Source organism: Pleurodeles waltl, chromosome 6, assembly GCF_031143425.1.
Source record: "Pleurodeles waltl isolate 20211129_DDA chromosome 6, aPleWal1.hap1.20221129, whole genome shotgun sequence".
Taxonomy (NCBI): domain Eukaryota; kingdom Metazoa; phylum Chordata; class Amphibia; order Caudata; family Salamandridae; genus Pleurodeles; species Pleurodeles waltl.
In genome coordinates, this window is record NC_090445.1 from 1,211,625,765 (window position 1) to 1,211,638,668 (window position 12,904).

At 38.2% G+C, this 12,904-nt stretch overlaps 1 protein-coding gene across 3 annotated transcripts in view; it reads left to right on the forward strand.

The window, feature by feature from the left end:
* Window positions 1-12,904, forward strand: part of LOC138300760 (polycystin-2-like protein 1) — a 2,286,574-nt gene that overhangs the window by 1,323,459 nt on the left and 950,211 nt on the right. For all 3 annotated transcript variants that reach the window (XM_069240515.1, XM_069240516.1, XM_069240517.1), the window contains one exon: window positions 6,109-6,229. In XM_069240515.1, the coding sequence (XP_069096616.1) occupies window positions 6,109-6,229 (121 nt within the window). The remainder of the gene's footprint in view (window positions 1-6,108; window positions 6,230-12,904) is intronic.

A 12,904-nucleotide genomic window follows, 5' to 3' on the forward strand; every position in this document is an offset into this window, starting at 1 on the left:
CGTAGATTAAATACAGCACACACGTGGTGACGTTAGGGGGGGCGCCACTTTTCTTAAATCTGGGCCTTATTGCTTACAACACTGGAAAGTAAACTCGGAATATAACATTAATTAATGGGACTGAAAGAAAAACCTGAGTAAAAGTTCCAAAAATAAACACCTTGAAGCAATAAATAACATTTTTCATGATTTTCAGTTGATTATTATATAGATTTGTAGTCACTTTTAAGTCTCTCTATGTCTAATTTACACGTTGCACATCTTTTTTAGGTCTGGACTGGAAATGGTTATAACTGCGGCACACGTTTCACATCAGAAAAATCATAATTAAGAAATACATACATATACACTTAGATGTATGGATCCTGAGTATGGCTGAGTTGTTTCCTTGTTGATTCCGCTCACCACAGCATACAGCATAGGGTAATGATCATCTATTGGCTTCCTTGCACTGTTAGTGATGGCGTTTTGTCTGATCAAATGTGCACACCCATCTAAAAAGAGCATTTCAGTGCCATGTCTAGTGGGCCAACCTTTTACTTTACTATTTTTGTGTTTCTAATCATTCTTTACTTTTTTAAATATTTTTTAATCATTCTTTTCTACTTAATCTAGGCCTGAGCGAGAGTGAGTTAATTGCTCCAAAGTAATTGGCATAATTTTGGTAATTTTACTTAAAGAAATTTAAGTGAAATGACCAAGAATATGTCATTGTGCCACATTGCATATTTTTTGGGGGAAACTTTAACACTAGATGTATAGTTTGGGTAAATTTTGAATGCAAGAGATAATTTTTTTAGTGCAAAACTACAAATATGAAAGTGAAGGTCAGCTTTTTGAATCGTAGTTAAAGTTCCTTTAAGTTGGGCAGTTAACAAACATTTCAGGTCGATCTGTTATCCAAGCAGAAGGTTTGGGCAATTGTTGAGCACAAAATAACAATTATGATTAAGAGCAGCTATGTTTTAAATGCAAGCAGCTAGAAATTAACTTGAAATTTCATTTTGGTGTGGAATTTTAACCCGAAAAACCTCTTCGGGTAATTTTCTGAGTGCAAAATGCATTTCGGATAATCATGCTATACAATATTATGAGTTATGCCAACCCCAAGGTTAAACAAGTCTTCAGATTACAGTAATTAGATGGTAACTTTTTATTTGCAACAGTAAGATTTATAATTTCCTGTGACGTGCATTCAAACTAAAAAGGATTACTATACCAGTCCTAAGTATACCTGCCTGCTAGGAAGCGCCCATACTCTGGTAATAAAATGATATGTGTATATATTTAATTGAATACTTTTATGGTCAGCTTATGACCACCATTTATTTTTGTTGCACATACTTTCAATACAAAATAAAAAAATAGCCTTTGTTCTGCTTTCGTAAGCAAGACCTATTTGCTTTGCCAGTGCTTGTTAGGGGATGGGAATTATATGGTGGCTGGCACGAAAGCCCAAAATCCCTACCTATTAAGCAGGGGCATCTACCATTTGCCTTGGCCTTTAATAAATAGGTCTTAGGAAAATGAAATGCACCAAACTTTGTGTTGTTACTGTGGTGCATAGCTGACTACTTCCTCACCAACATGGAATCTTGTAGTTATAAATGAAAGTTTTGAGATGCAAAGCAATTACATTAAAAAACAAATATATATATATATATGCCTTCCACTAATGAAAGCAAGCAGATTCTAACAGGCAAGCCCACAAACCAATGAAAGACACTGATGTGACGTGAACGGGGCTCCGAACCCTTTTCCAATTCCTAAAGCGTCTAGCTAGCGATACGCATGCGCAGGCTCTACCCTAAAAACCTGGAGTAGAGTTTTTAACATCGGAGTGTCAGAGGACACTCAATGATTTATTATACTCCTCTGGGTAGGATTGTGTACACGTGTGAGTGGGAGGGAGGTCTGTGCTATGTCGGGATCACTACAATAATCCCGTCTTTGAGAATTGCCACGGAAATCTTAAAGAGAAGGGAGGAAATAGCGGATAAACTGTTTGATGAGATTATCAGTTATACAGCTCCCGCAGCATGAGAACTGCATAAGAGAATATACACTGGAGACGTGAAATGTAAACTACTGAGATATGAGAAAATTATAGCACACTGAACTGTCAAAGTGGTGGGAAAGCAAGTACCTGAAAAAAAATCTTAAAGTGGGACTCATACCAAGAGATTTAGGGATTCCGGTGGCTCCGAGTTATGTAAATACGCATCCTGATATGCTTAAAGAATGGGCTAGCAGCAACACACAAACGTCAGTTAGACTTATGCAGAGACTGATTAAATATGCTGAAATAGAATGAGAAGGCATCTTAAAAGAAATTGAACAATTAACCAAAGATCGTCAAAAGGAGCAAGACCCAGAACTGATAAAGGAACACATGGAAAAGTTAAAAGAGAAAGTAATTAAACCAGAGGAAAGGATTATGAATTGAAAACTGATTACGTTAAGAGATGAGCGAAACTACGACGGTGGGCAGATCCTTACATTTGCCAAAAGATTCAATAGCATTAGATGGCAGAGGCTGTTGGACAATAGTAGGCAATTACACTTTAAATAGTAGTCCAGAACGTTCTGAGATCGACACTGATTTAGAGGAGAGCTTATCAGAAGGGGGCCAAATAAGTGGCGAAGTCCCATCGTTAATTAATGAGCTTAATTTTTTACAAATTGACAGGAAGTGGAATTTGAGACAGAGATGGGAACAGCAAAGAGAACCAAAAGGAGGAGGTCCAGACGAAGAAGAAGGTGGCGCAAAAAACATATCAGCAGCATTACCCATGCGCAAGTGGAATCACAAGAAACCATAAATCAATAAGCAAGAACAAATTTAAGTCATCTGTACTTGAGAAAAGCATAAGAACAAATATTGCCACTGGGTCTGTCACGTTGCCCGAGAAATCAATGAACTATACCTAAACCAGAGTGGACATTTATAAGTTTATTAGAACTCTAAAACTTTTGAAGTTCGACAGAATGAAGCCTGAAAGACCATGAAGTCAAACACAACATATGGAATTGGAAATTACAAAAATTCTTTCAGTTTCAGACCTGGGGCTGATAACGGAACTTAAAGTTAGAAAATTAGAGTTGTTCAATTTTGCAAATATTTACTGGGAATTTATATGGTGATGCTCCCACTTACTTCAAATCGAAGTCAGTTTTTACCCCACTCTACCGAGAGACAATATTGACATCTACTTTGAGAAGGTGATCCAGGAAAGAAAGAAACGGTATTATAGTACTGGGCACAAAAAAATCTCAATATGGTTTACAATAGTGCAGATATAATGATTTAATGAAAAAGATCCAAAATATACAGGATATAGTTGTGAGGAGTGCCGATAAAGGAGGAAACCCTATACTCTGGCCTTTACTACGTGCTATAAAAGGAGCTCCAACCAAAAGATGCAGGAAACCAGAGTGGAATACAACAAGGCATTAGGTGAATGGAGAGATCAAGGTCTGCAAAGTCCAAATGATTTTTGTTTTCTGGGAAAGGATTTTACGAGAAAATCAATATTTTATTTAATTCACAAAATTCATAAAAATGAAACACAAACACCAGACTTTCCTATAACTTCTGTGATTTATAGAATATTTGAAAATACGTCACAGTATGTTGACTATTTCTTGCAGGATTATTGAAAAGCCCTACCATCTTATGTGAAGCACACCAGTGACTTTTTTAAGAAAACATATGATTTTGCATGCAACCCAGATTATGTCCTAGTAACTGTAGATGTTACTTCGCTATATACTAGCATTCATCACAATGATGGTCTCAGGGCAGTTAAATATTTCCTAGGAGCACGCCCATTGTCTTTGTTCAAGAACGTACAATTGCTGCTGGAGGTGGGTAGATGGTCCTCACTAATAATTTTGTCGTATTTAACAAAGAGATCTTTCAAAAGATCACAGGGCAGGAATGGACTCCTGCTTTGCCCCCAGCTATGAGAATTTGCATACAGGCTGGTGGGAGAAGCAGTTGCTATGTCCTGAACATGAACAAGATGGGACAGATACTGTGGTACTGGGCTACGTTTTATAGACGGTTTGTTTGTAATCTGGACGGGCACAATAGAGAGTGCAATGCCTTTTGTTGAAAAGCTGAATAAAAATACTTTGCATATAAGATTCACCTGCACCATAACCAAAATTTAGGTCAATTTTCTTGATTTAACGGCGTACATAAAGAATGACAGATGACACAGGAAAATATATTGTAAACCAACAGCTAGCAACACTGTCCTTCATGCCACAAGTTTCAACCTGAATGTTTATAAAGAAGTATTCCATATGGTGGGAATCTTTGTGTACAAAAGCATAAAAAGGAACTGTAGTGAGTTGGAGGAAACCTTGAGAGCTCAGATAGATTTGGATAACAGATTTAGACAGAGAGGCTAATCTGAATCAAAAGTTGTAGCAGCAAAAAAGAGAGCACATCAATGTCAAAGTGAAGAATTAATCTTTGGCAGCAAGAAGAAAGGTCAGAAGGGCATGGCTAACAATGAAAGGAGATTCATTACCAGATTTAACTTTGATTCAGACAAAGTTAAATGCATAATGATGAGAGACTGGCATCTAGTAAGAAGCAAGACTGTTGTTCGGAAAAAAGTACCAAGCAAATTGCAGTTTATCTACAGACAGGTGAAGTCAATGAGAGATGATCTGATGAAAGCGACCTCAGCAGTATCTGATAATAGCAATTGGTTCACCAGGAGTAAAGGGTTTGGGAGGTGTACCATATGTAAAGCCTGCCCTTATGGTGTCAATAAATCAGAGTATACAACACCTGTTTAGAAAAAAAATCTGTAAGATCAGGGGAGATTTTAATTACAAAACTGAGTACACAGTTTAAGTGCTGATGTGCCCCTATCCCTTGTCATAAATAGGCAGCACTGAACACCAAGTTCATAAGCGTATTTTACAGCACATATGTCTGATACAGAATTGTGATAGAACCTATCGAGTACTGCGCAACTTCAACTCAGTACACAAGGGGGAAGTGAAATCTCTCGAGTATTTGGTGTTTAATAATATGTCTAAAAACCAGAGAGGAGGTAATAGGGAGAAAAAGCAAAGGCAGCTAGAGTCACAGTATATCCTAGAAATGGAAAGTAGAAGCCCTCTGGGTTTGAATATGGAAGAAGATCCACACATATTCCTCTAAAACCTTTTCTTTTGTATCAGTGTAGGAAACACCAAACGAGCTATACTATTTTTTTAATTTTCCATTATGCGTCATTTTGTCTTCTGCTTTGAAGGAGGTTGATCTTTTTAAGCAAATATGGGAAATGATCAAGGCTGGTTGTGGTACCCTACTTGGGGGAGAGAAAGAATAATTTTCACACAGCTTGAAGGCGTTTAAATGATCTGGTAAGCGTTTTTTAATATAAACTTGTACTTTGAAAGGAATAATCATGACAGCCTATGGTGAGAAAAAATATGAATTGTGTGTTTAAGTGACAGAATATATTATCCACAGACTGATTATGAAATGTTGATATATTTCAGTTCTGTCTTGGCATTTAGAAGGGAAAACATGATGGGCAACTTCAGCTGTTGTGACATCAGGTCAAATAATATTGATGTAATGTTTCAACAGTGTAATTTTGAAGGTGATTAATTGTGAGATAATGTGTATATTTTCAAGTGGTGCCTTTTGGTTGTTATTATAATTAATGCTGAAATGTGCAATTTAAAGTTTTGTTTTCAACATGTAGCATGATGTAATATACACTCGAAGACTCCTGTCTATGATTCGTAATGGATCAAGTGTGTTTAATGAAGTGGAAGAAAACTGCATTACCATACTTTGTGAACAAGGCCGCCTTGTGCGGCCGAAACGCATCATATGGCCACAGTCTAATAAATGAGAGTTTGTTGAAACCAGCTTTGAGTGTCAGCGCCTCCTTCGTTCTGAAGCAGTTTGAAGTGATATATTTGTATATATGTGTGCTTCTGTGTGTATTTGTTTATTTATATATATATATATATATACATATCTATATATATTAAAAATGTGTACTTTTTAACTTGTTAATAAATTGAGAACCAAAGATAACCGTCACTTCTCCTCTTTATATCTCCTAGATTCACACAATTTAGAATAATTCTAGGGGATTTTGACTACGACGCAATTGACAATGCGAACAGGATATTGGGACCAATATATTTTGTCACCTATGTGTTCTTTGTTTTCTTTGTATTGCTGGTAAGTAAATATGTCAACAATGTCCTTATTAAAGATCACTGTAAATAACATGATTTGTTTTTTTTTACATTTCAATTTGTTAGTAATTAGTCTACAAATGTTAATGCATGTGTATGTGGTGGAGGAAGTTATGAAACTGCAGATAAGATACCTCCCTAGTTGCGAGTCCGCAGCGCTATCTACACATAAAATGTTGCCATACACATTGGGGACTGGGTACAAGGTTATGGTACACTGTACAAACCATAACTCACCCCCCCCACCAAAAATCCAGGCACGTAAGTGCTATGAAAACAAGCATTGTCAAAGTCAATATCAGTCGCATACATTTAGTTATATTTCATTATTGTTTGTAGTGTAAACAGAGTCTAAGTAAAATAAGAATATTATGATATTTATTGCCATTTAATGTAACATACAATTGAAATGTTGAAAGCAAGTAGAAGGACGTTGAAAGGAAATGTAAAATTATTTTATTTAAAAAAGCATTTATTTAATTTGTAGACCAATTAAAACACACATACTGTATTACACCTTGGGCTACAATATGTAATTGGATAAAAAAATTAACTGACCTAATATTCAGATAAGATATATGAGAAACTATAGTTATTTCATATTAATAACATGGGAAGAGCAAGAATATATGATTATGGTATACCGGGTATTTTTCTGTATTGCCATCAATAACCCTGTAAAAAAACTCAAAAAGAAGAAAATATTTCTAATTCTGTGTTTACTGTTTCTTTCGCTGACTAGAATATTTTATAATTTTAGCTAGCAAAACTCTGGCTGGGAAAGTAAAAGGTGAAACCATGAGTACTCTGTATTTCAAAGACATGAGCTGGTTCCATAAAGTAATGTCCAAATATTGCAGAATCAATATCAGCAGCATGGAGAGTACAAAGGAGGCAATTATGCCTCATAACTTTAATGGCCAGTACCCCTTGTCCGAAAATTGTTCCAGCACATCTAATTGGAGTTGCCCTAGCACTTGCTTGTGCTTTCCAGACAGCAGTCATTGCTTCGATGTTTCCTGGCTTCTTCTTAGTGTTTATTCATTTTCAACAGCTCTGCAAGGGGAGCAAGGAGACAGAAGGCACCTTGCTGCTGGGTGCTGTCTGGAAATGCGTAATAGACTTAACAAGAAGGCAACAAGGCTGTGTACTCTGGAGCTCAGTTAGATACAGACAAAGAAGCAGACGAAAATATTGCAAATTTTAATGCAGTTCACAAGTCTAAATTAAAGTTTTACATTGCAATAGCAGTTACTTCAGGCTTTACTTCTCTGACTGGCCTCCTGCATGTCCTTCAGAGAAAGTCAAACCAAAGAAGCACTGTATGAAAGTGGATTAATATTTGGGGTGGACGGTGAGTGGTCGTCCACCTCAAGGAATAACAACTCTAACTTGTCACCATGAACCCTAAAGTCACTAAATTATTATTAGCTATGACACAGTACAGACAGGCTAAACTGAGGTCTTTGTATAGAGTATTTATGCAGTGCCAAAACTGTAATAAAGATATCAAAACAACACTAAAGGGACAGGACTGGCTCCAGCAGATGTTACCTGAAAGGTCCTGTTGTTAATGGTTAACTGGTCATATCAGAAAAAAGGTCTTCCCTAATAACCTCTTAGTCAGTTCATTGCCGGGCAGTGACACTTGGACTGGCAGTTTAGATGTCAGAGTCATAACATTTTGGAGAAAGAAGGGGTTGATCTGATAATATGTATTATTAATGTAAACACATCTTTCATCTGAACATGTGAAAAACAAATTCTCACAGTTTCTTTAAAAGCATGTTTTACCAGACATACAGAGCCCTTTTGTAGTGGAGCGGGTGGAAATATAATTTAGAAGCATTCAAAACACATACATACGAATCAAGAAACATATTGAAGTGCTTCAGACTGGGCCTGGGATGGCACAGTGACCTAGAAATATATGTGTGATGCTCAGGCAGGGCCCGGGGAAAGGTTCTGATTGGGCCCCTGCCTGTCACTCTCTCTACATTAGTGTGAAGTGAGGAAACTTCCACTGCTTTTATTATGCTGTGCCCATTCCACAAAGAAGGAAAACGTGGACTTTTGCCCATGCTGTACCTGTTCCATGACTCTACATTGTTGATGCACAACTGTACCTGTTATGTGAGGGGTGCCAAAGTGTTATCTTTTCTGTGGTGATGGGAAGCTTGTCAACTGATGTCCATGTAATATTTGTTCTGTGAGAGAGGGAAATGTGCAGTCACAATCTCTATTATGTGAGTGGCACTTATACAGCTAATGTTGTACCTATTTTGTGATGAGGGAAGCTTGTACTGAAGCTGCCCCTCTCATGTTTCAGAAGCACTAATGACATCCACTTTTCCGTTAATGCCATGATAGTGCATCTGGCAGTATGTTCTAACCATGATTATGATCATCCACTAGGTGTTTGTCTTTTTTGAAGACCTACAAGGAGGATTGGCAACTTTCTCCAAGAAACATGTTGGACAATTCTGTGTATTCAAAACACATACATACAAATCCAGGTTATGTAAGGGCTAGGAGATAGCACTTACACAGCAGTTTTTTTTGTTTTGTTTGCTTTATCATGTGCAATTCTGTCTCTTTTTGCATTCAAAATATTTTAGAGTAGTCTGGACAACTCTAAAATAGTAACAAAGTGTTTTCATCTTGTGTTTGCTGCTTTATGTATATTTAGAAGGGAAAAATACTGGTTTGTGATGATTTTCATGATTTGGTTGTCCAACTTGGCATGAAAATTCTGGCCAAACCAATGGTCACAATTTAAGTTTTCTTGAAACCGCCTTGATGATTAATGTATTCGAACTAAATTATTGGTTGGAATGTTTGACCTCACAGTTGTAGTCTAAATAAGATAGCTTAGGGAGTTCATGATTTTGTTACAGATATCCTTGTGTAACATTTCCCCGTGTGCTATCTTTCCTTTGCATCTATCTAAAGTCCCTTCATCATCTGCTATAAAGAGGTTGTTGGTGGTGGTGTTGACTTAGACTCAGTATCTCCTATCGTTTTCCTGACTCAGCCTGGTGACAACTACCCATTCTGTTAACTCCCTTCAGGTCATTGCATTGTAGGTGAGGAAACAACTCCTTGGGCAATCTAGATGGTTCAGTGTTTGCTAGATCAGTAGTACGTCCATCTCAAGCTCCATTTACACATCACCCTACACCAACAGTACACATTAGACACGATTCCTGTCACCATAATACTCACAATACAGATCAAAGCTATACAGGTATCTAAGAATTTGTCCCTTCAATGGGGCATCCTTTCAAATTATACTGACAAATGATATCATATAATCAGTCTGCAAGTCAACTGTAAAAAAGTTGGGTTAAACCAACAACATCAACAGTTATTTACAATTACATCCAAACTACATTATTAGGAAAGGTAGCGCAAAACACAAAGCTGATCAATCGACAATTACCCAAAACAAATTGCAACATCCTTCAGCACACTAACCCATGCACATAATCTTTATATTTTCAAATTTGCGATATCATTTAAAGGGAGAAAGAGAGATTCCTCACTGATTTATTATTGTTTAGTTTCAATCTTTCGTTTCCTGGAGTTTTGGGTGCCTCATGTCATTACATAGTGCTCACCAAATCTCAATGATTTCTCTTCTTCCAACCATGGTCTGCTGCTCGACCAGGGCTGTTAGAAGGCCTGCTCTTGGTGTCTACCCTAAGCTTGGCTTGCTGATGTTAGGTTTAGGCTTATGCTAGCCTGTACTTCTTGACATTTCTGCTCTACATTGCTGTGAGAAGGAACTCAACTAGCATGGACAGCATATTCCTGACTATATCACTGAGGTCCTGGGCTGAATGGCCTTATTTTTCCAAATAAGTTAATACTAATATCCGGGAAAAGGCGTTATGAGAAAAATAAATAATTCATAAGAACAGAAATAGATTATGCCACAATAAGAAAATTACTTAACAAAATATCTATAATTTCATACATTTTTGTTTTCAATTTCAGAACTTAAAAAAATCAGTATAACATGATGTTTAAGCGATGGGGAGTGAAAATGTTGAACACATGTTCTCGTACACAGGTGTGCTTTTTCTGTAGAATGCTTACTTAGTTACTGTTGGAAATGGCTATTATTTGAATGGTACTCCACCAGATTTTTGCTTGGACTGTGCTTGTTGTCCATGGAAATCTGCACTTTATCCCTGCTAACCAGAACTGAGGTGCTTTTGCTTCCACTTTAAACAAGATGAAACGAGTATAAACCTGATTGGCACATTTAACTTACCAATATGTCCCTAGTCTGTGTTACAAAGGGTGCCTAGGCCCTGTAAGTTAAATGTCACCAGGGGGGTGTAGCACCTATTCTGCTACCCACTGCAGTGACACAGAAAACCCAACCCCATGCCTACCACTGTAGCCTGCAAGAACAGTTTTAAAACTGCCAGATTTTACCTGTCGAAATAAACCCTTTTAACAGGCCTAAACACTCCTTTTAAATATTTATACATAAATACATCACCCCTAAGGTAGACCTTAGTGTCCAAGAAAGCATGGTGCATGGTATTTGAAATTAGTAAAAGTTTAATTTCCTTACAGTAAAAATGCCTAAAAGCTATTGCAAGGCTAGCTGCTTTCATAACAAAACAATGGAATACATTATTATACCTTATAATGGTAATTTCATTTTCATAAGAGAACAATATTTCAAGGATTCTTTTCCCCACCTAAACCCCCTAAGGCCTTTCTGTGAGTATTCCAATTGTCATCTCGCAGCTGATAGGTCCCCTGTAGTGAAATGTGAAATGCTCCCTGTGTAGGGACATAGTGCCTTGGGTGTTGGGAGGTGATGCCCTTCCCTTGGCAATATGGGCTCGGGGTATTGCCCTGACACTTAGTAGACTTCAAAGGTGACATACCCTGTCACAGGTAGATTTAGTTCATACCTAGGCCTGCCCCTCTGTTGTCCTTCTAGTCAGGCTGCCATTAATCCCTGCAGGAGGGAGCTGACACAGAACTGCTTTAGAGTGACCATTATGGGAGGTTGCTCATTTTCCACAGCCACATCTTTGGGTGGGCACAGGTAGCTCTAACCATGGAAAGAAATATGTGGCCATTTTGGTTTTAGTTTAGGGAAAGAGGGGCACTGTGGGATAGTTTACAATAAGACACATAGAAAGTGCTGCAAAAGTGGGTCTGGTATGGTAACTGTACCATTAAAATAGGCTGCAGGGTCTGGAAGCTGCATGCATAAATGGCTTATCAGACCACATTGAGATATCCAGAGGGCAGAGAAAGACTACTGATCTCCAACCATATTGGTTGAGGTTGTTTGCACAGGTGTCCTAGGGTCATTTCTACTATGGCTCTGCAAACTGGGCTAAGTACATCCTTTCCACACCTGACTTTCAGAGCAGCATAAGCAAATAGTGTGGTGGACAAGAGCTCAGAACATAACAGCTAACCAGCAGATATAAGCAATCCTGTTTTTGATCTTCCTTCAGGCACTATACTCTTTGGCGCTCACCTCTGCTAATGGAGCTCCCCAGCATCTGGCATATAATTAGGTAAGACACTGATTAGGTACAGATGGAGTTCACTTAAATTACCCAAAGATTATGTTGTGCCTAACAGTCCAGTTCACTTTCACCACTATAGGGATACCCAGTAAAAGTCTTGCAACCATTCTGCAGACCACAGACAGGCCCATCTTTTTATGTGCGGAGTACTTCGCCCTGACCGAGGAGACTCTGAAGTCATAAGCCTACTAATTACCTCTGAATTTGTGAATAGTAAAAAAAAATAGTAATCTTACACAAAAGTGTAAGTTTATTTTTATGAATTTAGCTCATTATGCTTTGGCTTGTAGAAATCTTGATGCAGTTCACAGCAAGAACCACTCAACGAGACTCCTACACACACACACAGGACAGACTTGGCTTTGTTCTCTCATAGTTGCTCACTTTCTCTGTTGTTCTCTATGGCCAGAATGCACTGGACATCTCCTGGACAGTCTCTCCTCCCGCAGGGACAGATACACTCCTTCTCTCTTTCAGCACTTAGACAGGCTTCTAAGCTAGGTAGACCCTCAACTCTCCCAGCAGAAAGTGCAAGTGCGGACTTCAAGGTATGTCCCCTCACGTCTGTGAGAATGGCTATCATGTAGACACAAGACCTGCTTACATAGCAGTTCTTCGAGTAGTTGAGGAGTACTCTCGTCTTTAGTCATGAAGGAAAAAAAACTAGGACTGAGTAATGTGATTCGGATCCAACTTTTATAAACATATTCCAGGCAGGCTATGAGTACCTGCTGGCTGTTTCACAACTAGTTTGGGTTTGTTCTCTTTCAAATTAAATTTTCTGGCTATTTCTCAGAAACAACTTTGTGCACAACAATTTCTCTCACAGCAGGTAGCAATGATGCTGGCTCTAAGCTCAAGTACACAAAACAAGGCCACAGTGCAGTATGAGAGCTCTGCGCCTGGCTGTCATCAGCCTTCCTGAAGCAGTGATCAGGGACAGGCAAAATGACAGGCCCTGCTTAGCAACTTACCTTGAACAACAAAAACAACTCTCCCCGCCTCCAACCGTACCTTCTACCAAATGGCAGTGCTCAGGAAGAACTAATCAACAGTCCTTTGATCACAAAGCCTTAGTGAATTTCTAA